General features: G+C 36.9%; 1 protein-coding gene across 2 annotated transcripts in view; it reads left to right on the plus strand.

Moving 5' to 3' along the window:
* The window catches only part of tbc1d22a (TBC1 domain family, member 22a), a 130419-nt gene that overhangs the window by 94033 nt on the left and 9764 nt on the right, over nucleotides 1–26622 (plus strand). For both annotated transcript variants that reach the window (XM_041977416.1, XM_041977415.1), the window contains exons 12-13: nucleotides 1316–1443; nucleotides 14931–15026. In XM_041977416.1, the coding sequence (XP_041833350.1) occupies nucleotides 1316–1443; nucleotides 14931–15026 (224 nt within the window). The remainder of the gene's footprint in view (nucleotides 1–1315; nucleotides 1444–14930; nucleotides 15027–26622) is intronic.

Consider the following 26622-nt stretch of genomic DNA (forward strand, 5'->3'; position numbering starts at 1 on the left):
CTTCTTAAAGAAAAAATTCACTTTCAAAAAAACTGTAGACTTTATGCACCATTTTAACTAATCAGTCATACACATCCCATATATATATATATATATATATATATATATATATATATATATATAAACAACAATGTCTTTAAAGATGATATTAATATATTATTGTCATTGTTGTAATAAGAGGACAGTAAATAATGGTTGAAGGGCCCTCCCTGTGAAATTTTACCTGGGGCCCCAAGAGACCCTAGAGTCACCTTAATACACAAAGTAGAGGTTGAAGTTTGTTCTTTTTTAGTTTAGTATTTTTGGCACTACAATAAGCAAACTGTATTAAAAAAAATCTTTGCACAAACTATTAGCGCTTTAAAGTAATACATTTATTTCACAATGCTATTGGTCTTTTTTATATTTACTAACATATTTAATTGTATTGTTAGGGTGGTGTTACTTTTGTGATGATGTGACTGATTTTATTTTTTAAGCTTTTTCCCTCCTACAGTATTGAAAATAGTATCGAGTATCGAGCACCATCCTTAGTACCCATATCGAGTTTGAAATTTTAATATTGTGACAACCGTACTACTAGTAATATTTTCCTTAGAGCCCAGTTATGGGGAGTTTTCCTCTTAAAAAATACTTTATGAGGCTTCACATTGTTCTGATTGAATGTTTTCTTTCTGCAGTAAAATAATCACCTTTAGTCCACAATGCTCTCACCTGAATCCTGAGAAATCCTCATTAAAACACTGAAGCAAAACACTTTTTTTTTTTTTTCTCCTTTCTCTTTTGACAGGGTCATTTGTTTCACACAAACAAAATGTAGTTTTTATCATGTGTGACTGAGGGTGCTAAAGTCGGACAAATAATTAACACGCTCTCCATACATCACGTATAAACGTGGCCTCTGTCCTCACCTCTGGATGCCACTGACCTACTTTACATGCACTTCAGTCTTCACTGGAGCGACATGCAATTTCTCTGGAGCGTTGGTTAACAATACAATTACATTTCCATTTCTCATCCTGGTTGGTATGAAGCGTTTCTGAGACAATTTGGATAGCTCTGTAATTACATTTCAATTATGAGGAAAAGGCTACGAATGTGACACTGATGACAGCAGTTATTAATAGAGGAGGGAGTTGGGAAATAATCTGTCTGTCTGCACTCTTGTTACTGTCACTGCTTCTATAACTAACTTTTTTTTCTCATTATCAACATTTGCATCTTTTTTCTTTATAAGAAATCCATAGGACATTTGTGCCTGCAGCTGTTTCAGCGTAGCAATATTTTTAAAGATTACTTTCATTATTTTTGGCAGCGTCTGTGCATCGCCACATGCAGCAGTACGAAGTAGAGTACCTGCAGTTTGCCTTCCGCTGGATGAACAACCTCCTGATGAGGGAGCTGCCACTACGCTGCACGATTAGACTGTGGGACACCTATCAGGTACAAACACACACGCACACACACACACAAAAACATGCAGCAAGACTTCAGTTATTGAGATTTTTGTTATCGCTTCATTTCTGTCCATCTGGCTCGGCATGAGTTTTCAAATACGGGGATATTCCTTGATAATGACATCAATAATTCCCTTAGAATCCGTACTTTTCATGTTGCAACAGTATGATGAGTCATAAAATAAAATTCTTTCTGTTAAGGTATTGAAAGATTGCAGCTATGTGATGGAAAGCCAGTGATGAAGCAGAACTTGCTGCTTTGCTTTAAAGAAATTTGCACTTGCACAGGGTTGTGATGTCAGCCTCATTGATGATGCTGGTTCAGTGAATTGCACATATTCTACTTATTCTGCATCGCCATCCTGTTTAAAACATTTGATCACAAAATTTAATGTGCATCCACTCTGCCTTTGAAAAGTGATTGAAGTAACTCCAGAAATCAGATATTTAATACAATTTTCACGTAAGAAATATTTAGATTTTTTTTTCAAGTAAATGTTTAAACATATCTAAAAAACATTTAGCAAATATTAAATGGATAAAAATAGCATACTCAAATTAATTTTAATAAATATTGCATAAATAATTTGAGTTGATCTATTTTTAATTAAGACATATTTAAAATAGCTTGTGATTATTAAATTAATAAATATCAAATATTAACATAAATAGGAAGTAAATAATTTGAATTATTTCAATATTTGTTTAACATTTTTTAAATTAAAATTTTTTATTTAAATGTGAAATTTACAATCAAACATTTTCATATTCTATGACACAGCAAGATTGATTCCTGCGTTAGAGGCTTCTTCAGATCTGCTATAATTAGGACTCCATCAAGAGAAAATTATTGCCTATAATAGCCTTACATAATGCCTTTTTATATCTAGTCACTCCCATTAAAATCTATTTATACTCTAGGTAATTTATATTTATATAAATTAAATAATATATAGTTATAATGAATGCATTTGAATCAAGCTGCTTACCCTCTAAGCAGATGATGAAAACGTGCATTTGCTTGAGCTTTTCCTATTTGTGCTTTGTGTGTTTGTGTGTGTATGATGCATCACATCAGACAACTATATGTTAATAAAGTTTTTTTTGTGACAACCATGTAGAGGAATTTCTCTTTAGCAAGAGCTTTACATGTGTAGATCGGAGGAAGAACGCCTGCAGGATTTTAATACAATTCAAACAAATCTGGACCTCTTGATCCTGTTGACCTGTGGCATTTACACAGAGCTTAACAGGCGGCCCTACAGTTAGGCCAGATTGTTAACCTCAGTTGGCATTGTCAATAACATCTAATGTTTGTTATTGATTTAATGTGTGTGTATGCTGGAATGTGAGTCTGGGGCTTGAGCTGAGTACATATAATAGATTTTCCAGTTGATGCAGAGGTGGAAAGTGTAAGACGTGTGACCACATCAGAGTGTTTGATTAGGTGAGACGTGCCGATAGGACAAGAATGAAGAGTTGAAGTAGGATTTAAAGAGGACTACTCCCTATTGGTGACACTCCCAGCTGTGCGGGTGTTTGAATCCACATGTATCTTAGTGAAAATGTCTGCCTTGTCATTCCTCCTGCTCACTGTTTTCACCATCTTCAACATTTCTTTCAAATTCTTGTCATATTATTTAAAGATTACTAAAAAAGACTTAAAGCAAGGAATACAAAAGCTCGTATCTGTTAGCTTAGGTATACGTCTCTCGTTTGTTAATGTGTCAAACATTTCCTTATGAGAAAAGTAAGAAAAAGAAGAAAAATTCAGGTTGGAGAGATGAGTTAAAATTAGAAAAGAAGATGAAGAACTAAAGGGTAATGTGGTGAAAAGTAGAAGTTACAGAAGACAGAAATGTAAAAGACTTCAAAACAGAGAAATTAAACATAGATATGTTGTGATTTTTTTTTTTTTTTTGCTGAAGTACTTATTTAACTAACATCAAACCATAGCTTGAAATAATAAATAACTAATGAATGATGTCTAAAGCTTTATGAACTCTGACTGAACTGCTGGCAGCATGACATAGATGCTTACTGACAAGTAAAGCCACATAGTGACCTGAGCTGAATTAAAACACGTTAAGGTACTTTAAGTTCAGGGTGGACCTGTCCTTTTCATATAGGAATCTCATGTCAGCGTATTTCCAACAAACCACAGCTCTACTTTCTCATGGACTTTTAAGTGAACAGGAATTTAAAGGAGAAACAGGTAAAAGAGGTTTTAAGAGGACATCTTGGAAACGTTTTTATTTTGTTTATTTACTTTTTTTTGCTTAGTATAGATCCAGTCTGTCAAACGGACACTAGGGTTGGAAACTTTCCATGGAAATCAACTGGAATATCTGGGAATTAATCAGAAATTTACAAAATTTAGGTTTATTCTCTTAACAGGGAACTCAAATATAGTTAAGGAAAATATACTGTGGCATAATCTTGGCTAAAACAACCAGATTTAATGCAAGCACAGATGAATATCTATGCGATTCAATCACATGCACACAGCACACTGCTTTTTACACTGGGTTTTTGAGGCCACACCCCCTACATGCACTGTGCATTCCTCCATCACAGGAACTGGTGATTTCTTCAACCTTGGAGAACTGAGGCCAGACTTGAGCTTGCAACTACATAAAGTCAACAAAGCTTTCATAATATTATAGGGTAAATTTATTTTATACATATTTTGAAGAAAACTCCAGTTGTTGGCTAGATATCTGTTCATGCCATTGCATTAGTGTTTAAAGCTTTTTTGTTATCTTATTTTAAAGAAAAAAGTCACATTTGCCATCCGATGTGTGGAGGCATTTCACACAAACTAATGCTGAAGGAAAGTCTTTGTATATGTGTAAATATTGTGCAAAAAATACATACAAAAATGCAGCAGCATTTTGTTACATACCAAAAATGTCCTGAAGGCTCAAAACATATTTCCAAAATTCCCCAGCTTAACTTCCCATGGAATGTTTCTAGAAATTTACCAGAAATTTTCCTCCCCTTTGCAACCCTACTGTCAACAAACTACAGCTGATTTTCCACTTCTTCATGTTGGTTATGAATGAATTAGTGAAGGGAATTAGAAAAAAACAAAACAAAAGTGTAGTGTAGTGTGGATTCTTAACTTTGAAAAACAATTGAAAACAAATGGATGCATGATCCAGATGCCGGTACTTCACTCAAATTTCCAGATGTGTTTATCTATCATTTCCGGTGTAGGTGCCTGCAGTATTCTAACATGTTTGCCAGCACGAAGGCCTCTTCCCCAACAAGCTGATGATCGACAGTCGGGCACGTCTGGAGTGTTTGTTAAAATCTGCGTCTCTTCTGTTTTTAGCGCGTACACCGAGTTGCTATTGTCAGACTGTTATTATTTATCATCTTCATTCCCCCAAAACTAGCAACGCTTGACAACATGGACTTGTTAAATAAAAAAAAAAAAGAAAACTAACTGATAATCATGATTCAAGCGAGGCTTCCTCTTATTAATATTACAAAACAAAAAAGAAAAAAAAAACAGTTTAAAAAGCAGTTGCTAGTATGTTAAATTGTTTTATTCTTTTCAGATGCATTTTTCTTTAACATATTATTTTGGTATACAGAGGACTGTAAGGTGCCCAGGTCATGTGACTGCCAAAGAAACCCAAATCATTATGCCTCCACCGCCGTACTTGACAGTATGAAGTGCAGCAATTGCTTCTCTAAGATCATTGTTGTTTTTCCTCCTTGGTTTTGTGAAACACCAGCAGAGATCAAACTAACTGAAGATCATTTGGTTAAGTTAGTCTGATTAGCAGTACCTGACTGCCTTCTTAAATTCAAGGGAAACAGTAAAGTTTAGTTTTTCCTACACTGCTGCTGCATTTTGTCTTGGTTTTGTTTAATATTTAATAACACAGTGAAATATTTCATATGTTCTTGTCAATCCAAGGTTTTATTTAACTAATACCAAGGCCTGGTCCAGGTCGCTTATGATTTTCTTAACATGAAACGTTTAGACTAAACGGGGGTGTCTCATTCTTCCTTTTTAAAATTTTTTATTAAATATTTATTTCATTCATAACAAGAAAAAATGTACTTGATTACTTGATTGTAATTCTGTCTCTAGGCAGGGAAACTAGAAAACAGTAACAGTCCTCCAACACTGAATTAAAAAAAATCCTTTATCCATCAACTTATTTACGATATAGAATAATTACAACTACATACACATTATTTCCTCACTGTTACCAGATAAAACACTGGATACTGCTGCACATTTGAGCAAAGGTTTTAACAGCATGGGTTACATCTTTGCTAACATCTTTTGTTTTTTTGTTTTTTTTCCACCTCGACTCATTGTGAGCTTTAGGGATTTCATCACTTTAAAAGATATTTTCCTAAAAACACACTTCTTTAATATATTTAACAATTAACCACAATAAACCAATATAGTTTTAGTGGTTTTTACCAGAGGTTCAAATGTCAATCAAACAACAAAACATGTACGTTTACAAGTCAGATGAAATACAAACTATAGTTGCTTTCATTCATCAAGTGATTTAAAGCAAATATACTTAAATGATACATCATGCCTGCATATACAGTATAAAGTGGACTCTAAGAAAAACTAAGAATGAATAATTTAACAGTGTCGTCTCTTTGTCGTGACTTGACTGCAATGCAAGTACACTTTGTTCTTGTAATCCATCTGCTAAATATTTGATGTTTTACAATGTCGTTTGGATTGTAGCCTCAACACACACGTGCATGCGTCCTCTCATGCAAAGGACTGAACCTCTCATGCAAGACGCAAACACATACACCTCTTTTGGCAGGCTCTGTCACAGTCTCTCACCTCCAGTCTAACCTGGTGGGGGGAACAGGCCATTTCCACTCATGAAACTTTCAGCAGAGCTGACAGAAAAGTACAAAGCAGTTGTGTGTTCAGCTCTGCCCTTGTGCTGTTTCTCTGTTCGGCTGTTCTCTCCCTGCCTGTCAACTCTCCACTGAACTGACGATATTCTTGCAACCCTTAGTTACCACCACAACACACAAACCTGTTGAGATTTAATTGGGTAAAATTATGTTATTTAGCTTTTCATGCTGTCTTCCTGCATTCATATTTTGCTGAAATTTTGGGCGATGATATATTATGTTCAGTGAGCAGAGCCTCTCAAAGTTTATTAAGCAAAAATGTCTATTGTTTGTATTTTTTGGGCTTCTTACTAATATTAAACAGAAAGAACATGCCTTAAGCAACTACACCTATGTGTATGCGACTATGTGTGTGTGTGTCTTCCTAGGGAGGTTTTAACCTGAGTGTTGTAATGTCTCCGTTGTGGTTTTCTCTCTGCAGTGTAACCATCTGTTCACTATCCTGATCCAAGGCAACATGGCCCTTCCTCTTTCTCCTGTCATCTGTCTTTCTACCTGCATTCATCCACTTTTCTCTTTTGCCATCTCTCTGTTTTTCCCTCCTTCTAAAACAAATCTTAAAAAGAGGTAGAAGCAGAAAGGAAGACCTAGGGAGGAGTGATTCAGAGTGAAACACACACACACACCATGCTTTCTTAGCAGACAGAGAGACAGACAGGGACTAAATTATCCCTGTTGCGTGGAGCATGAAATTAGCAAGTAGCTCAGTGTGGCAGCATTAGCATGACTGTTAAAGGAGATACCGTGACATTTTCAGGTTCTGAAACATGGTTCTCTTTCATTTGGATGGTCGAATTTACCAAGCAGGGAGCTGTTAAGTATCGTTAGTGACCATGTAAAAAATCTGGGGGGAAAATGTGATTAAATGTACGTATTGCCAGTGGAATAATGTGGTAATTTACTGCAACAGAGGTCAAAAAGATTATCTAAGATCAAGAGAAACAGCAGTAACTGAATAAATTAAAGGAACACACACAAGAAGCCACATAATATGCATGTGTTTTATACTGATGTGCATGCTCCTTTGTCTTATTAACAACAGAGTTAATTAGTGTTAGAATGTGGCAAAGCTAAAGTTAAGTGATTGTTTTTAGCACCTTTCATACAAAACTAACAAACATACATAACTAACTTCGTAGCAAGAAGCTTCCTGGTTGAAGCCTTGGCTGGGGTCAGTCTACCCTTGCATGTTTGGGTTTTGTCCGGGTTCCCTGGCGTCCTACCAATAGTCCAAAAGCACGCATGTTGGTTTGATTGGTGTTTCAAAATTCTCCATAGGAGTGACTATAAGTTTGAGTGGTTGTTTGTTTTATTGTGTTACTTCCTGTGATGGACTGCAGATCTATCCAGGCAGTACTTGGAAATAAGCGGTATAGAAATGAATGGCATTTGGAAAGCTGAAATTTCTCGTGTCTACAGGTAATGAGTTCTGTAGCTTTGGGGTTTAATTGGTAAAGCTTGCCTCTCCAGTTGCTATGGGAAACTAGCAGCATATGATCACAGGACTAAGGGCCAAGTTAGTAATGTAGCTGTTCTAATATGGGGCGCTGAGGTGCTGTTGCCTCTAAGAAGACTACCTCCTTTAAACATAAATAAATTAGATAATGCAAATATAATATGTAATTGTATGTAGTATTAAAATAGTATTATTATAGTGTAGGATTACTCATATAGTATGCCTGCTTGTGTCTGGTATGTAGTCTGTCAACACTGATTGAAAATTGGGTGCATTTGGCTAATAACTTCATGGGTACGGGATGCCGGCCAAATAGGTGTGAAAGTGAGACCTTACATTTTTGGTGACTTCTGACGTGAGCTGAACTTGTGACCTGATCCTGATTTCTCAATCTTGGTTTTGTCAAGATCAGAGATGGACAACTCCATTCCTTGATGGCCACTGCCCTGCGGGTTTTATATGTTTCTATCCTACAACACACTTAATTCAAATTAAATGTATCCAACAGCTTCTTGTCAAGTTGTGGACAATGAACTGATCATTTGAAATCGGTGTGTTGAAGCAGATAAAACACCTATGAACTGTAGGACAGTAGCCCTTTTAGTTTCTTTTTATCCAGTAAGGTTGATTCTTCACCCGTCAATCAAGTGAATGATGAACACACCAATGCAAGCAGATAAATGTGAGGAGAATAGCAGTTTTGTTTCTTTAAGAAAATGATTTCACACATGGTTCCCTTGGAGAAAAAAGGATAAATGAGCTAGCTCCAGGCCAACCCTACAGCAGGTAAGTGACCGAGGCAGAGTTACCTGAAGCTTTATAATCAGAATTAGAATCAGAACAGCCTTTATCAGGGCTATTAATTCAGTCCTACGAGGGCCACGATCCAGCAGGTTTTCCATGTATCCCTGCTTCAACACACCTGACTCAAATTAACTAGTCATTGTCCAGAACTTGATTGGCTGTTAGATCCATTTAATTTGATGCAGGTGTGTTGAAACAGGGATATGAATTGCAGGTGTTCTGCAGAGAAAACCCTCAGTTTGGACTATAGCTCAGTTTGCCAACGTCTCTGTAAGATGAAGACTTTTACATTTGTTATATATCAAAATCTTTAGTTTTTCCCTGTCTTTCCAATTTTTCAATTACAAGTACAGTATTCAGATAACACTTTTTTTAACCTTAGTAAACATTTTTACAAAAGCCTGAAAGTGCTTTTGCATTGATCCATTTTTACACTTCAATCCAGAAGTTACACTTCTTTCACCATCCAGAGTCAGAGGTTTGGAATGTGACCTCTTATGAATGCGAATGTAACCCTTGAGTTCAGTAAGGAGGCAATTCTGTGGTCATTCCAGAGGGACGTGGCCCTCCTCACTGTCCCTGCCTCCCTTCTGTCTCCTGTCTGTAGTAATGATTGGTCCCATGGTCACTGCAAACAGTAAGACAGGCCCCTGTAGACAAGACCCCGGTCACACACACACAAAGACTTTCTAACTTTCATCATTGCACACACAGACACACAGATATAATTCTCTTCTTTCTCCTCTACACAGGGGTAAAAACTAGGCTGAAGCTGATTTAAAATGTGTTAAAAAATACCTTTTGAAAAACTCCTTTATTACTGCACGGCATCATGATTTGACTCTTGTCATAAATCACTTTTCTGTGTGAGATCTTACATTGTTTTATAATATTTCTCGCTCTACAGTGTTTAAATTAATCCTGCACTCTTTCCTAGCCTGAAGCAGTGACTTGCACAAAGAAATAGATACACAGCATGTGTCATTTAAATATAAAACCTAGTGAAAAAAAAAGCTCTAAAAGTACCAGTCAGATGCAGCAGTTCATCATATTCTGCTTGTGTAATTGTTAAATAACAAGAAACCTGCTCATTTATCATCTTCCATCCACTTGCAGCACCATCACCTTTTCACCTTGTCTACAGTCGATTCGTCAGAGTATCGCGTTAGTCTCACACCAGGCCGCTTTGTTTCGGAGGGATCAGACCCGTCAGACAGCTAACGCAGCAGTTTAAAGATGTTGTGACATTGCAATACTCCTATCTCTGCATCCCATGTTCCCTTTTCTCCTCTGCTCACCCTTAGCCTCCTACCCTCCCTGTCTCTCACGCACTACCTTCCCTTACACACCTTGTTCTCCCAATCGACTCCTCTCACCGTAACCCACCACCCATTCTCCTACTTTCCCCCTGCTGCTCCACCCACCCTTTACTCCCACACTTTTTCCAGACTTTGATCAGCAGCTCTTGTCAGTCAAAGTCTTGCGTGTCTCAGCCAATATGGCGGCCTTGACACATGGAGGAAGGAGGACCAAGCATAACAATGGAGTAGGAGGAGAGGTAGAGATAAGTTTGACAGAGTCACCTTGACTCCCATCACAAACTTTATTTTGCAAATCGTGATGATGAGAAAGCCTCTACCTGAAGTAGCAGCAGCAGTGGATGGATGGATGGATGGAGCAGGAGGCAGCAGCAGTGTCAACAGAGATGTGGGTGGTGCATTACATATGCTAACGTTTCAGGTTCTTTTAAAAATTCTTTTCAGCATAGATAAATAAAGTTAAAGCTTGCAGTTGTTTTCCACTGTTGCTCAGTTTGACATTCTTTTCTCTACGATTGAACATACAGTATGAAATATTAACGATTCCATATTATGCAAAATTCACTTTCTAAAGGTTTTCTAACAGTCATAGCCTGTGTATGAGGCCCAAAAATGAGAGTATTCTGTCACCTCGCTCACTTGCTCCACTTCTTAGCGAATGTGTGAGACTGAGAGAGCTTTCCCTTTTGACCTCACAAAGGGAAATAACCACTGTCCCCGGTTGTAGATTCAGTCCCCCCCCCCTACATATAGATAACTACATATAATTCAGTCATTATCACACATTTAAATGCACCTTTATTTTACATTTGCCTTATGTTTTTAGTTGACGATGTCATGCTTGACAGTTATATATCAATACATTTAGTGTATCATTCACATCTTTTGGTTGTAGTTTAAAATCAAAATATACAAGTAAAGTGTGTTTTCTCAAGTTTTTGTTTAAAAGATGGAACAAAGAAGGTTTCCTAATGACTCACAGCTGTATTCATATTTTATCTTGTTGTATGGAGCTGTAAAAGTACGTCAGGTCTATCATTATGTCCCATTCTGTTTCCAAGGTCTGACTGATGAGCTCTGATTTCACATAAGCAAAACACAAACAGCAGTTTCCAGAGGAAAACAAAAACAGTGAGATTCCATAACAATAACATGATTGCTCAGATTCTCTTCCAATTTTGTGATTTAGACATGCCCCTATAAACATGAAGTTCCAGTCAGCTCTTTTACATCACACTTGGAGGGGGTGGAAAAGGTAAAGAAAAACACCTTTTTTTTTTTGTTATTAATCTGACCAAGACCACACTTTGAAATTACATGTAAACATCTTAGTCTGATGAAGGCGAGGATTCAATCACTCCTGCATGTATACACTCATCTACACTCAAACTGGTTCTAGGCACCATTATGGTTCCTTTCCTAGGTGCTTATTAGAGTTAACATGGATCTTTTATTACAAAAACAGTAAAAAGCACACAACTCTTCAATTCACTTCTCAACATTGTACTGACATGGTACTGATTTTCTGCTTGCTAAATTGTTGGTCTTTTTGCATTTACTTACACTAGCCTTGGTCAATAACTTGTTCATGCTTGTATTCTGAGATAATTGCAGTAAAATAGCCAGGGCGAACGCCAATAATAGCTTGATTCAACCCAGGACTGCTGTTATTGTTCTGTACAGTCAGTGTGCAGCTGCAGTGCACCTCAGAATCTGCATTTTGAATGCTTTTCCACACAAGTGATTGAGTTGTATTAAAGCAGAGTGAACATACAGTCGATAGCTCAGCAACCATTTGTGCTGCAGCCAGTGGAGACAATAGATTTCAAGTTAATAATAAACAAATCAAAATATCAAGATTACTTGCAAATAAAAGTTGTTTTCAATCAAGAATAATCACTCTCTAGTTTGTGAAATATTCCTCTGTTATATTAATGAGAAAAATAGAGGAGCAGGTGACGGACATTTGTTGAATGAGACTGAAGGAGGTGACAGATTGTGGATGGATGGAGAGACAGAGGGCAGAGAGAGAAATGGAGTGGAATTTAGAAGTCACTGGTGCCCTCAACCGCAGACACACACACACAGAAGAAAGGAAATTAAAACTTTGCAAATCTTTGGGGACTGATAAACATTGTGCTCCTGTATGCCACTCATATACTCGCTCATCTGTGCTTGCATGTGCGAGTGTGTTTGCTTACTTCAGTTGTTTGGATTGGAGCTGCAAGGCTACACCAACAAGCCAATCACCTGCCAGTTTACAACTCACATCATACTACGCTTCACTGTTCACAAACAACCCCTTTCTTCTTCTTTTCTTTTTTCCCCTTCACCACTCCCTACATAGTCCCTCTGCTATTTGCGTTCTCTGCTGTTCACTGACACATTAACACACTCTTAGTTGCCTTTTAGAATTGGTTTAATTAAATGGGAGGTAAAGGAAGCAGCTTAAACAATATGAGATGCACACAAAGGGGCAGAGGAAAGAAAATGGCAAACAAAGATTTTATTAAAAATGTTTTTTCCTTTGTTTTTTTATAAGAGCCTGTCTTAGCTCATATCTGTGTATCTAATAATCTGTTTATCCCTTCCTTCCTGGAGGGAAATTCAATTATCACAGTAGACAAGCAAGTTCTGTTACTTCCTGTAGAGTCATCGCTCAGTGTTATAAAGAACATAAATGAGCATAGTCCTTAAAGAGCTGCACTTGTAGCTCATTAAAACACAGGCACTTAAAATCCTGTGAATTAGTCCTAGACTGGGATACACATAGCTAAATTATTGGAACATGCAATATGTGTTTCCTTTGAGTTTCTGCTAACTCACCAGCACCAAAGTGGCTCTACTGTATAAAATCTAATTACATTGTTTGTGTGAATCATTTTCTTTAACTAAATAATGCACAAGTAGTCAAATTTGAGTATATTTAAATGCAGCAAAGCTTTTCTTTCTGGCACGTACACAGTAGGCACGTTAGAGAGCACAGCTGCAGATTAATTCATGAGATGATGTGTTTAATAAGAATTTAAGTAGATTTTTTTTTTTTTTTTGCTTTTCTCCTAAACAAATGCATGTTTTCTTTGATACATTTCCAAACATTTCATTTCAGGAATTAAACAAATTAGTTAGTTTAATGTCCTACAAATATTGTGCTCAGTCCTCAAATGAAAACTTAGTAATAATTAATTTTGCCCCGAGTTTTAATTGTATACATATATAAATATATTTGCATTGCAAGGCTGCATGAAAGAGTTTAAAAGACATCAGTCGGGAAATATAAGCGAATAAACAGAATGCTAAGAAGTTTTGAGATTGCTGTCACTCCGCAGAACAAAGGAAGACAATGTGCTTTGTGACACAATTTTATTAAATCTGTCTGTCCACAAGAGATAAGGTTACATAGTCTCACCTTTATAGATGGCATCTCTCCCCAAATTCATCTTTTATACTCGCTCGTCACTCTTGCATGTAAACTCTTCACTTCTCTTTATTTTATTAATTGATTTTGTTTCTTTTTTTTCTTGCTGGTTTCTTCTTATTTACTTATGGAAACTCAGGCTGCCAGATTTTAAGAGACTGAAGTTACTACATAAAAAGCCTAAGCTCCTTAGGTGGGAGTACAGTTTAACACCAACACCGTCATTTTTTAAAATCTGATTGTATCTGGATAAACCACAGCACAGTCAGTCAAACTCATAGTTTTAAATACCTGCATTCTAGCCTTAAATAACCTTGTATTTAACTTAAAGACTTACAAGAGAGTGAGGTTGCATTGAAAGAAACTCATATTGAGAAGCCTCCTGCCTTTTAAATGAGCATACACTCCCCAAGTCACTTCCATTCAGCAGGGCTGTAATTATCCTCTCCCTGACGGTGTTCAGGAGTAAAATGAATAGAACAGGGAACATCCTCATCCTTTGTCTTTCTTTCTCTTTAATTCCGTCGCTTATTCCGGAGTCATAAGAAGTATGCCATCAAATGTAACAAGGGTAATGAAATAAAAAGCCGAGCAGAGGAAAGGGGATTTGTACCCTCCTTTGTTTCCATCACCCTTCAAGTGTAGAATAAATAAAAAAAGTTACATTTTGCTTCTTCTTTTTTGTTAAAATGCAGCATGTAAACATGCTAAAACTGTGATGAAAAACTTTGAGCTTTACAGAGCAGCTCCAAACCCCAAAAAGACCATAAGTCTTCATGAAAATGAAACATGATGAATGACCAAAGCTGGCAATACTAACAGTTTCTTTTTTTTTTTTTTTTTTGTTTGCTTTGTTTTGTTTTTTTAAGCTTGAACTTAAAATAATGATGCTAATTGTTAATTATACTACATCTGTTCTGGCTGCTTCAGCCCCATTCCTTGCAGCCTGTTTCAGTTTATACAGCTTTATATGCAAATGTGTTGCTGCTGCTCATTTCTGAGAGAGGGCTGTACCTTCCTACTGCTGCCATAGTTACCCAATCAAATTAAAGTGAAACTGGTACAACATAATTCACCATGTTTTCATCCACTTACTTACATTGATATTTTGCATTTGTGCCATGAAGAAATGCTGACAAAACATCTTGCTGAGTGTATTTTGTACAAAGACTGAAACACAAAATAAAGTAATAACTCTCACTTGGTCGTTTATTTAAGATTTAACTATTTCTGATTGGCTCTCAGCATTTCAAATTCAATATCACTCTCGTCTGTGGGCATGCCATCAAAGCTAACAGAATGCTATTAGCATACTAGCTATTTCAAATTCAGATATTGCAATGCACATTTTGTCTGCAATGTTTTTCTCTTTTAGAGGTTTTCTTTGATTTATCAGCCACCTGATATCCAGTGATCCTTTGGCATCTCCTCTCCTTGCTGGCTAGCAATGAAATTGCCCCTCTCTCAGCTTCTGTGTGAGCAGTATAACAAAGCTCTGGTGGCGGTTTTATTTGTTTTAACAATGTGAAATGTTAAACTTTTCATTTCTCTCTCAACAGGCTGAACCAGAGGGCTTCTCTCATTTCCACCTCTATGTGTGTGCAGCCTTTCTGGTGAGGTGGAGGAAAGAGATTCTAGAGGAGAGGGATTTTCAGGTAATGTGCACACAAGACAAAGAAAGGCTGGAAAACTTGGTCTGAATTTGAACAATTTTTAGCATGCAGTCAAACATTATAGACATAGAGACATTTGCACAGCCTGTTTGCCATGCTGGTGGTGATATAGTGTGATTTTATATCTATATACATTTATCTTCTGTATAGGGGTTAAACATCATTGCAGCAGACTGTAGCTGTTAATGCCTTGCATCTCTCTCCATTACCCCCCTGACTATTAACTGTGTGGTTCAAAAGTTGTTGCGAGTGCTTTAGTAGATGGCAGTAGACAGCTGCCAAAAGGTGACTTTGTTTGCCAGCTCACTGAGGGGAACCTGCCTTCTTAACTGTAGCAACATAATCCAATATCCTCATATCCAAACATAATCTCTGCTCTTCGCTGCTCTCCTGTTCTCTATTTTATTTTGACTTTCTACTGTTTTGATTTTTTCTCTCTTTAGCATTTCATTCTGCCTTTTGTTTTCCTCCTACAACTGATCTCTTATCTTTCTTTGCTTTTTAATGGTGTTTTAAGATTCTTGCATCTATTCAGTTATGTAGTGAAGTAATGATCCAGACTTTCTTGTATTTTTTTTAAGTTCTTTATCAATAGCTCAGGTTTTCTAAAGATTTTTTTTATTAATTGCTGTTGTCATTTTTCACAAACACTGACCTCCAAATAATTCAAACATTCAAAAGGCAACAAACTCAGTGATTTTGGGCAGATTTGAATTTGCTTGTTGTGGTATTTTATTACTAGCAGCCTTTTGCAAAATCATGTGAGTTTTTCACATTTTTTTTTGCACCTTTAGAAAATGCAAAAGATGACACAGTTTGACTGACTTAAATTTAGTATATTTGCACTAAAAAGCTAAAAACTTGCCATGTCTCTGTATGGTGATCACTGCGTCCTTAAGAAATTTGGAAAACGCAGATGGAAGACAAAACAAGCAGTAGACCTAAACAGAATCTGTTAGTCTAATTTTGTGAAACAAAAGAAAAAATTTTTTTTATTTTTTTTAAAGACCTTTATAAAGCCCGATGTTAAGGACATTTTTTAAAAGATTTTAGGAAAGTCTGGTTCTTTTGAAGCAAAATACAAAAGAGTCAGGGATGGCCTAAGTTGTCCTTAAGAAAAACAAAATCCAACAAAGACCTGACTGTCAGAAAAGGCTGAGGTATACCAGGTGATACAGGAACTGGACTGAAATCAGTGGCAACAGGTCTGGTGAACGGATGAATCCTCCCCAGAGCTTGGACCATATCATTGGTTTTCAAGCTTGTCTCATTATAAGAAGCTGTTTTTATCTGTATTTTATAAATCTATTCACATTTTTGTGATTTTCTGATATTATATGAAGAAATGTTCAAAATACTTCTGTACAATATTTTTAAAGTCATTAAAATAATTAAAAACACGATGCCAGTGTAAAACTGCAGGTCTGCACTGGCATCAGGCAGAGGTAAGATGGACAGAGCTCTCAACTTCATCATAGAGCCGGCTCTGGAGAATCTATACCTCGCCTCATAGAAGAATTAATAATTTGCATAATCATTCATGAAGTTTAAACAATGTGATGCATAAGATAACATGATATATGATTATATATGAGCTATTTTAACTCAGCAAGCAGATGAGACGGCCTACATAATTCACCAGACACAAAGTGTTTGTTTTGGCTTGATGGAAATTTTGAAGTGTCTTTTCAGGAATGAACTTCCTCCTGCAATCCAAGATTGTTAGAGGAATCATGTTCTCACCATAATTGACTCTTCTTTTTCCTCCACTTTGCTTTCTGTGCACACTGGACTTCTGTATGCATTTAATTTTTTTTATTTTATAGTACTCACTGAATCCTTATTAACTTTAAAACCATACAAACATAGAAATAAACTTACACCATCTCCCAAATCCCTATAGTTCTACTTACTGGCTGCCTTGCCGTCCTGACTACCAAGTGGCGTGCCAAGGGCAAACAATCCATCCTAATAAAGATGAGACGGAAAAGATGAGGCGTAGAGGGAGGAGAGGATCAGGTTGGCAATGAGAGTGAGAATAGATTAGACTTCAGAGGAATTGAAGGAGAAAGAAAAGTTCATTTATGGATGGCACACTGTTGTGTAACGATACACCCCAATTCCATTATTCCAAAGACAAAATTACATCCAAAGCAGTGTTACACATGATTAATTAAAGCTGACACTGTTGGACTATAATTTTCACGCTACTGCCTTTAAAGGCAATGACCATCTTTTTAGAAAATAGAAGCAATGTGTGGTTTTTTAAAATAAATTAAATTGGAACTCTTGATCTTCAGAAAACATGCTGAAAGGCTTTTTTTCCACAGGTGATTCTGATTTACTAGCTTTCAATAAAAAAAAAAAAAAAAGAAAAAAAAAGGTTGAGTATAAGATGTAAGTGATAAGTTGGCGTCTCTGCAGTGCCTCGGATTAAAGCTGCTGTTAAAAATAAGCATGTCATTACAAATCTGTCCTGTGTGTAAACACAGGATGGATATAGCAAACACTTCTGTTTCGAGATTCACTTTCAAGTGAATGAGAAAAGACTTAGGTTTTTTTTTTCCTCATTTGTTTGTTTGCTTCAGTAGCAAAAACACTATTCTAATATATCCAAGTCCAGTGAAATCTTATAGCATGTTTCACACTGACATTTAAGACTATTTTATTCTCTCTTTTGTCATTATGCACCAAATATAACAGTTCATGAAGGCAACGCTGAGAGGCTACAGTTCAAAAGGACCTGTGCTTTACATTTGAAGCCATCTGATTAAAGGTGATTCATGCTCTGAGAGCGACAGTGGAGACTGTCTGAGTTTCTGAGTTTGAAGATGAGACAACAACTTACTCATCTGCCCTTACCTTCATATTCTACTCGGCCTCTGTCCTCTTTTCCCCTACTCGAGCTCATACAGGATTGATTTTTTTTCCATAGTGGAGCCCTTTTTCAGATTGTAATTAAGGTTTTTGAGATGGGTTTTAGCAAAATTTTGAAAAAAGAGCTTGTAGAGAAATCTGGAGGGACACATTTGAACACTTAAATATAAATAGCTTAGCATACTAGCATGTAAGCACAATGCTGGGCAACTGAGTTCTTACTGTTAATAGTGCTCCAGTTCAAATGTCCTATCTTAAGGCAGACGTCTGTCTGCACAAAGAGTCATGAAAGTTGTTTCAATATATTGTTAATAAACGTCTTTTTACTTCTGTTAAAATAGTTTAAGACTATACTTTCACACCTTTGTCTGTAGGCATATTGCTTCAGTGTTAATATGCACAAAATTCTGAATAGCTAACCCGGAAAAATAAGCAAAACCCACCAGTTTTCCTACTTGTTATACTGGATGATGTCAATTTTGGTAAAACTTTTTAGGTGAATGAAAAAAATCCGTAGCAACATAATTGCTTTCCATCATGACATTAGCATTAACTTTGTGATTTAAAATAATGCCTCATGGAGCTGCTAGCTGTGCTCTAAACTCATTTGCAGAGTTTTTCTCTCTTTGTTGACCAAAATCCAAATGAATCCCAGCTGTTGTGCAGCTGTACTTCTGCATGTTAGAATATTACACACTCAGCAGCAGCAAACACACTCTCATTCCTCTGTAGCAATTTAAATGCTACTGATTTACTCAGAGCTTAAACACTACCCTCAGCTGCATTTAGTTAAAACAGACTTGAATTTAACAATTTCCCTGATTTTCCTTTTCCTGATTGTGCTGATCTTTAAACTGTGAAAAAATGCAGCAGAATCTCCTCAGTTTCAGTGTATTTTCCCATTTTCCAGCACAGTTACCAAACTTACATACTTAAGTGGCAGACAGTCAGAGGACATTGTAGCCTCATATGCATCCTGTGATAAAGAAATTTATTCCGACCACACCAAACTCACAAACTCATGAATGTGAAAACCTAAACACTGGTTTTGGGACTCTGGTTTCTTCTTATTTTAGTGCCCAATCCCTCACAGACAGTCTAAAGAAATAAAGCAGACTTTTGCTCATAAATAGCTGAGCCACATATCATCCTGGCATTTCCTCTGCCTGGTCTACAGCAAATTAGCGCTCATTGTCTATTTGTTTCTGTCTTCATAGGAAGTTTGTTGTGTACATTGAATAAACCACAGCTGTGTTGTTTGTGTGCGCACCTGTGTGTGCGCTCTTGTTCAATTTGTTTATGTATGTATATATTAAGGTTAAAACAATTTTAAGAACTAAAAGAAGTGTTAATTAGTTAAACAAGCCTGTACATTTGCCAGGTAGTGTGGCTTAAAAAAAGTTATTTGCTAATTGATTTACCATTTTTTGAAACCGTGTCAGGGTGGAAGGTTAAGTTTTTGTCTTCTTTTAGCTTTACTGCTTTTTTTTTGCCTCTGATCCACTGAGCCTCCTTTTAAATGTGGGCTTCCACGTTCTTAAAGGCCGTTTGAACAGACCTTATCTCTGTGTGCATTCACCAGCAACCCTCTGCTGTCAGGCCATGTGTTATCTTTTGACTTGTGTCTCTTTCCTTCTTTTACTCTGCCTTTTTACTGCTCTGTCTCTGCTGCTTAGGTCCTTTTCCCTTCAGCCTATTTACTTTAATTTGGCTTCCTTTCTTCTTTTCATCTATTTTCCTTTCCATAGAAAGACATAGATCCTGTCTCAAATATTTCCAATTATTCTGTAAAAGTATGTGCTAACTGTTTAGCATGCTCACATGCTGAACTAATCAATATATCTGTCATGCCTTTTAGCATTTAGCTTAAGGCACTACCTTTAGTTGTGTGTTCCTCTTATGTATTTTGAACTTTAGAGGTCCCATATTATATTTTTTTTAGTATCAGAGGTCCAACAACACTGACTTCAAAGTGTTATACCCAAAATTCAGCCTTGGTCCTTAATTTCAACCATTCCAAAAGTGGCTCTAGTGAGCTCTATGGAGAACGTTCAGGAGTGGTGCCTGTCCACTCCCCTCACTGGGAGAGGATCGGGGTGGGGGGTATACTATGCTAGTATCCACTACCGGGGGGAGAGTAATTTCCCTTTGTGAGGTCTCAGACTCACCCATTTGAGTACACATTACCTAAAACGTGGCACAAGCAAGTCAGAGAGATGACAGAATTTTCTCATTTTTGGGCTTCACACACAGACTATGAGGACATATATGACTATTTAGGGAATTTTACATAATATGGGACCTTTAAGAAAATTAGTTTGCAGTCCCACTGAAAGGGGGGAAAGTTTCAGCATGCTTAAAAAAACTACACATCTGCTCAGAGTTTGTGATTTAAAAAAAAAGTGCACAGAGACCCAAAAATAAGTACAATTTTTAGGGGATAATACAACACGTTTCAGTGCTCAGTCAATAGAGAACATATTTGCAAACCAATAACTTACTCTTCCAGCAGTCTACCAGTTTTCATCAATCTGCTCATTATAACACTGATCCCCAGTTTCCTCAAGCCTGGAGGGAAACTTGTTGTAGCTAGTTAGCTCAGTACAACATTAACATTCTGTTGTTTTGTTTCAGAGCTGTAAGTTATTTTTTTTACTTTTTTGATTGATTTGAGCCTTTGTGAGTTGGCAGCATTTGTGCACCCTACATACATTAATAACACTTAGATTAAAAGGCTTCTCAGCTTTGGAGGTGCAAGATTAAAACGGTTGAAAAGGTTTAAACACAAGTGCAAATTTAGGTGTTAAAAACAAGTCTTTATTTTGAGGCTTTTTTGTTAAACACACAGAGGTTTCTCAATCTGTTCAGTCATTGCAGTGTTGTCAGTCAGTTTAAGAAAAAAAATATGAGCTAATTGACTTAAATAAAAAATGTAGGGCTGGAGGAGCAGCAGTGTATGACAAACTGCTAGTGAGTTAGATTCTCTGGGCTCTAAGAGGGAACACAAATGATTGATTCACTTTAATAGTTTTAATTAAAAAATGCATGCAGAAAGTAATTTAAAAAGGGTAATTCATGCATTGTTATCAAACATAGTACGGAGAGCAACTGTGAATCTCTCACCCTGGTTGTGGGATTGGACTGGTTAAGCTGCAAAATGAAAAGCGTAATGAGTAAGGCCCTCCCCAAGCAATCTGCCTTCTTCTGTTCCACCTCAGCTAGCACACTACAGCTAACCACCAGCCTGCACTGCACGGATAAGTTGGTGCATACACACACACATTTTGAGTTTTTTCTGTCACTCAAGGCCTTGTGCTTATTGGCACAACAACATATCCACTTCTGTTTCACACTCTTCTTTTTATTCAGACATTCAGGATTTGTCTACGGTGTATACAGACTTTCAACCACATGCTCTGTACTACAGTAGGCAGGTATGACTTTGCTGTTTTTAGGAAATACCAATTGAAAAGGCTTTAGAAATTCAAGGTTCATTTTAGGTTAGGGAAAAATGTCAATCAACCACTCTGCTCTCCATGGCTGTGTCTCCAATATGTATTCAGCAAGTTCAACTACTAATAGTTTGGTATGAGAGCACCAGTGTATGTGTGACCTCGCTGATCTTAAACATCGTATACTTTGTCCCCGAGAATTGGTACGCATTGCTGAACTCCGTCCATACACTCACCATTAATCATTTTTAGACTGGAGTAACTTCTTTGTAGTCTTTTGGAGTGCCACTACCTTTCTAGTACCCACACTACAGAAACTAGACAATTGTAGTTCATAGACCTCCATTTTTAGGGTTTTAGGTTTTGCATGCAGCAGTAGCCCCGTCATTATAAAAACAACTCGAAGGTGATTGATGTTAGTGAGAACCGTGGTAAGCAAGCTTCATCCCAGATAATGTGTTTTCCAGTGAAACACTGTTGTGTTTACCTTTGTTTTGTAGCTGTTAGAGATGTATGTTTCTTCCGCTTTACATGCAAAGTCCCGGCAGAAACATTGCTGTTAACATTATTTTCACATCTCTGCGTAGTGAAATGTGACATTCCTCCTACCCTAAGGAATAATTATCTGACTCTTAAAAACAGTAATTGACTTTGCGCATTCCAACTAATGGATTAGTCGTACACATTCCTAATAATTGCTTTGAATATTACTGAAGAATTTGGTCCAAAAGTTCCTACTATAAGATCCTATTTCTGAGAACTAGAGTAACAAACGGATAGTGGTGTAAACATTGGTAAACCGTTGGCCACGTAAGCCACAGCTCCTCAGTCTAGCTAAAGAAAGAAAAAAAAAGCTATGCACCAACAGTAAAGACCTGTTTTTAAGTCTACAAACACATACAGAATATACAAGGCATGTGCTTCCATGGGCACCTATTAAAACTTCAGTGAGAGACCAAACATATATATGAATATATTGCAATTATCCATTTATAAGTGACTACTGGTTTTTCAAGTATGTGTGGAGATCAGCTGTAGTGAGTGAACAAAAGTCAGAAGTGGAGGATTGAAAAGGGGAAAACAGATTTGTTCTCACTTTAATTAATGGTGTGTGAAAAACTGCGGACCTTTGTAAATGTCAGCGGCTGTCCCTCAGATCAGTTATGTGTAGAAAACTCTACTCTACACATGGAAGAATTTTCCAAAGAAACCAAAGTGTTTAGGAAATGTCAGCGCCATTTCCATCAGCTTGCAGAAAACTTTATTTTAGATAAATGTTTATGTTGTAGCAAAAAGTATGACCGCTTATTGGAATAAAAGAAACATTTCAATCACTTAAGTGGGAGAGCTTGAGAAGTGGGCTTGGTTTTCTGCTTAGCTGTGTGGACTAAATATAAAGGACACAGTGTAGTGAGAGGTGCAATTAACATTTCTCCAGTTAGAAAATATGTTCATGTTATGCATGTATAAACAAGTTGTGTGAGTCTGAATTGGAGTGAGCTTACAGAGGAATTTATGTTCTTTAAGTGGCTGTAGTTGCATTTTTGATGGTAACTAGTTGCTTTGATATAACCTAATACATATGCTGTTCATGGCACTGGTCTGTGTACTCATAAATTTATTTGTTCCCTTGAAGTGCTGGTACCCACCACCAAGTTATTATGCTAGATCATGTGATTCACAAAAAAATCTTTTTAAAGTTTATTTCTGGAAGAACAAAACTCGTAATCCATTCAGGCTAATTATCACAACAAAGTGCGTCCCTGTCAACATGCCAGGACAAATGCTCAGAAAATTGGAACTCTTAGGGCTTAATCTGGACATCTGGTCACTTGAGAGGTTTTATTCTGCCAACACACATGCTGCAGTATTGTGAGCAATGTTGTCCACAGGACCTACTACTGTTGAAAAAGAAGCTCTATTCTGTGTTAACAAAATAAGTCATATGCAGACTTATTTATCTACCATTTGATGATTTTATACATTTAAGAATTTTTAAAGCCATCAATTGAAGCTTCCAGTTCCACAATTTTGCTAAACTATTTGACAAGATAATAAGTTTATTTAAAAGTTAATTTTAGATATCAAGGAGTCACATGTTAAAATCTTTAGAAATGAATCTTGACCAATAACTCTCCAGGCTTTCTCAAGGTTTTTCCTTGTTTTTACTTGAAACTGACCTATATGTTATTTAAAGCCAGAAAAGGCATCTAACTCAAAAAAATTAACCAGTGTTGTGTCTACACATAAAAAACAACTTATATTTTTATGCATTTTTTCACTGACAGTCTGTCATTCAATTTAATTCAATTCATCTTTATTTGTATAGCACCACTTCACAACAATGTCATCTCAGGGCACTTTACAAATTAATTTGAGCAAATTCATAATAAATAATAGCCTAGTTAAGGAAAACCAACAGATTGCATCAGATCTTGATTTCCAATCCCCCATCCTGAGCATGCAAGAGGCGACAGTGAAAAGGAAAAACTCACTTTTAACAGGAAGAAAAAACCAGCAGAACCCAGCTCAGAGAGGGCAGCCATCTGCCTTGACTTGTTGGGGTGGAGAGGACAACAAAGACAGATCAAAAGACACTGCAACTTTTAGCCAGGAAGACCTGCTGAGAGAGGAAAAATACATTAATGATGCCGATTCTGATAAGAAACAGAGATAAAATGGAAGTGCTCTGTGTATCATGGAATGTCCATCAGCAGTCTAAGCCTATGGCAGCATAAGTAAAGGATGGCTAGACCACCCCTAACTATAAGATTAATCAAAAAGATGGTTTTAGGCCTGATCTTAAAGGTAGAGAGGATGTCTACCTCCTGAACCTAAACTGGGAGCCTGTTCTATAAGAGAGGGGCCTGATAGCCTCCCATTGTACTCTGAGCGACTCTGGGAACCACGAGTAAACCTGCAGTCTTAAGAGCGACGTTCTTTGTTGGGAATATATGGATCTCTGAGGTTGTTGATATACAATGGAGCTTGGTCATTGAGAGCTTTATATGTGAGGAGAACAATTTTAAATTATATCCAAGATTTAACAGGGAACCAAGGAAGAGAGGCTAAAACTGGAGAAATATGATCTCTCCTGGTGCACGCCAGAAACTGGATACCAACACACTGGCCATTTTGGATGTACACTATTGCAGATTCAGCAAAGACATGCAAGATGACATTATCTAAGAAATCAATGAAAAGAAAGTGACAAGACAAGAGTCAACATTGGACTGACTTTTACTGGCTGGAGAGAGCTTAGAGAAGAGGCAGGATGCAAAACCAATACCAACTTAGCCACAGTGTAAAAAAAAAACTGCCAAATTCAGTAGTGGGGCTTTAGGAAATGAGAATAATGAGCATTCAAGAATGAGCAAAGACCTAAGGCAGCATCTAAGATACAGTTAAACATACTCTTTTTGCCTTATTTTCTGTATTTTTTAACATTTCAGTTAATAACTGCACTTATTGCCTGTTTTTTCTGACAGTGTCTAATGAATTGAGAGGTGGCTGAAGACTTTTGCACCATCCTCTACCTGATTTACAACATCATGACTTTAACTTTCTTGAAAGCACAATCTTTTGGCAATTATTGCACCTGCATGCCTACACCTGAGCAGTAGGAGCTTCATACTAAGATCACCGCTCAGCAATTTCCCTTAAAAAATGGCTCCTTCCTTTGATTAATTCCATATGTTTTCCCCATTTATCATGACAAGCCTTCATCATTTTCTCTCCCAGAACTTTTTTCACAAACTTTGGTTGCATGATGCACCCTCTCAAGGGTTTACAACTTTCTCTGATGGATGGCACAGTAGTCAATAGTGTTGAAAGTGAGACAAGGCCACCCCCCATAAACAACTCTTAATAATCCCCCTGTTGATCAAGTGTTGCACCAATATAAATCTTTCTGTGCCAGAACAAGAGGAGAGGATGAGAAAAAAAATTAAAGGAAAACAGAGAACTTAATGTAGTGGAGGTAATTATGCAACCATCCACCCAATCTCTCCTTCTATTTTCTGACACTCTTCTCATTGCTCTTTTTCCACCTACACACTCTCCATCACTGACAGCTAGAGTTCACTGTCAGGCTACCGTGTGTGGGCTTGTAAGCTGAGTTATTGTGCCAACCGTTTTTGATGACCAAAGCTGCTTGGAAAGTCAGGAGTGATCATTCGTAGTATGGTATTATAGATGAAAAGTGTGTGTGTGTGTGCTTAAACAAGTACATACAATATAATTGTGCTTTAGCTTTATATGTTGATCTGTCCGTACAAACACAAGTTCAGCATGATTTTAAAAACAAGTTCAAAGCAAACTTGAGTTAGGTTATTAGCTTGAGATCTGTCATTACCAACGTGGTAACAGCCAGTAAGTCAATTTCATGCCTCCCTTTCTTCTCAAGTGAGTTAAGACACAAAAATACCAAATAAACAACAGAACTGACTCACTTGTAATGAACAGATTGCAGCTGCAGAGGAGACAGAGATTTTTATGAATAAAAAAGAGAGTTTTGAGGAACGACCTGAGACATAAATGTTGAATTTTTAATTTCAGATACTTAAGAACTTAGCCATTTCTGCCAGTGGGTTTTTCCATGGATCTTGAACTCACCATTGAAGGGAACATTTACCGTTCCAGTCTTGGTTATGATATGAGTTAAACTACTTAGGCTTCCTTTTTCTTCTTTTATAGAATTGTGTTTGTTAAAGTTCCACAGGCCTCTTCACGTTAAGTTGCCTGTTGAGTTTATTTTCCCATTTTTTCTTGTCAGTAGTCGGTTTAGAAAAGGAGGAGAGGTGTATATCTGAGGATGAGCTTATATTGTAGTGCCTGTCTGAAGCAGTTTGCTAACAAAACTGCCAGATTTTAGAGTAGTAAAGGTTGGTGGTGAGGGGGGCAATTGGTCAATAGCTTAATGCTTTTGTACTTTAAAAATTAAACTAGTTAAGCAGAGTGCAAAAAGACTGTAAATACTTTAAAACATAGAAGGGTCTCAGATGACTGTACATAGGCTTCTTCTGGTGGCTTTTTTCCCCACAAAGGCTGTGAACTTGTCACTGGCTTTGCATTGCCAGGTATAGAAAAGGTGCAATGCTAACTGTGAGTGTGAACTGTAGAGAGCAAAACTGTTTCACATGCCAGAATTTTCTTTTACTTTTAACTTTCTATCCCACTGATTAAAAACATCAAAACAAATCTTTTATAAGGTGTGGTACTCTAAATGAGAACCTCAACACTAATCCACT

Source organism: Melanotaenia boesemani, chromosome 23 (assembly GCF_017639745.1).
Source record: "Melanotaenia boesemani isolate fMelBoe1 chromosome 23, fMelBoe1.pri, whole genome shotgun sequence".
NCBI lineage: Eukaryota > Metazoa > Chordata > Actinopteri > Atheriniformes > Melanotaeniidae > Melanotaenia > Melanotaenia boesemani.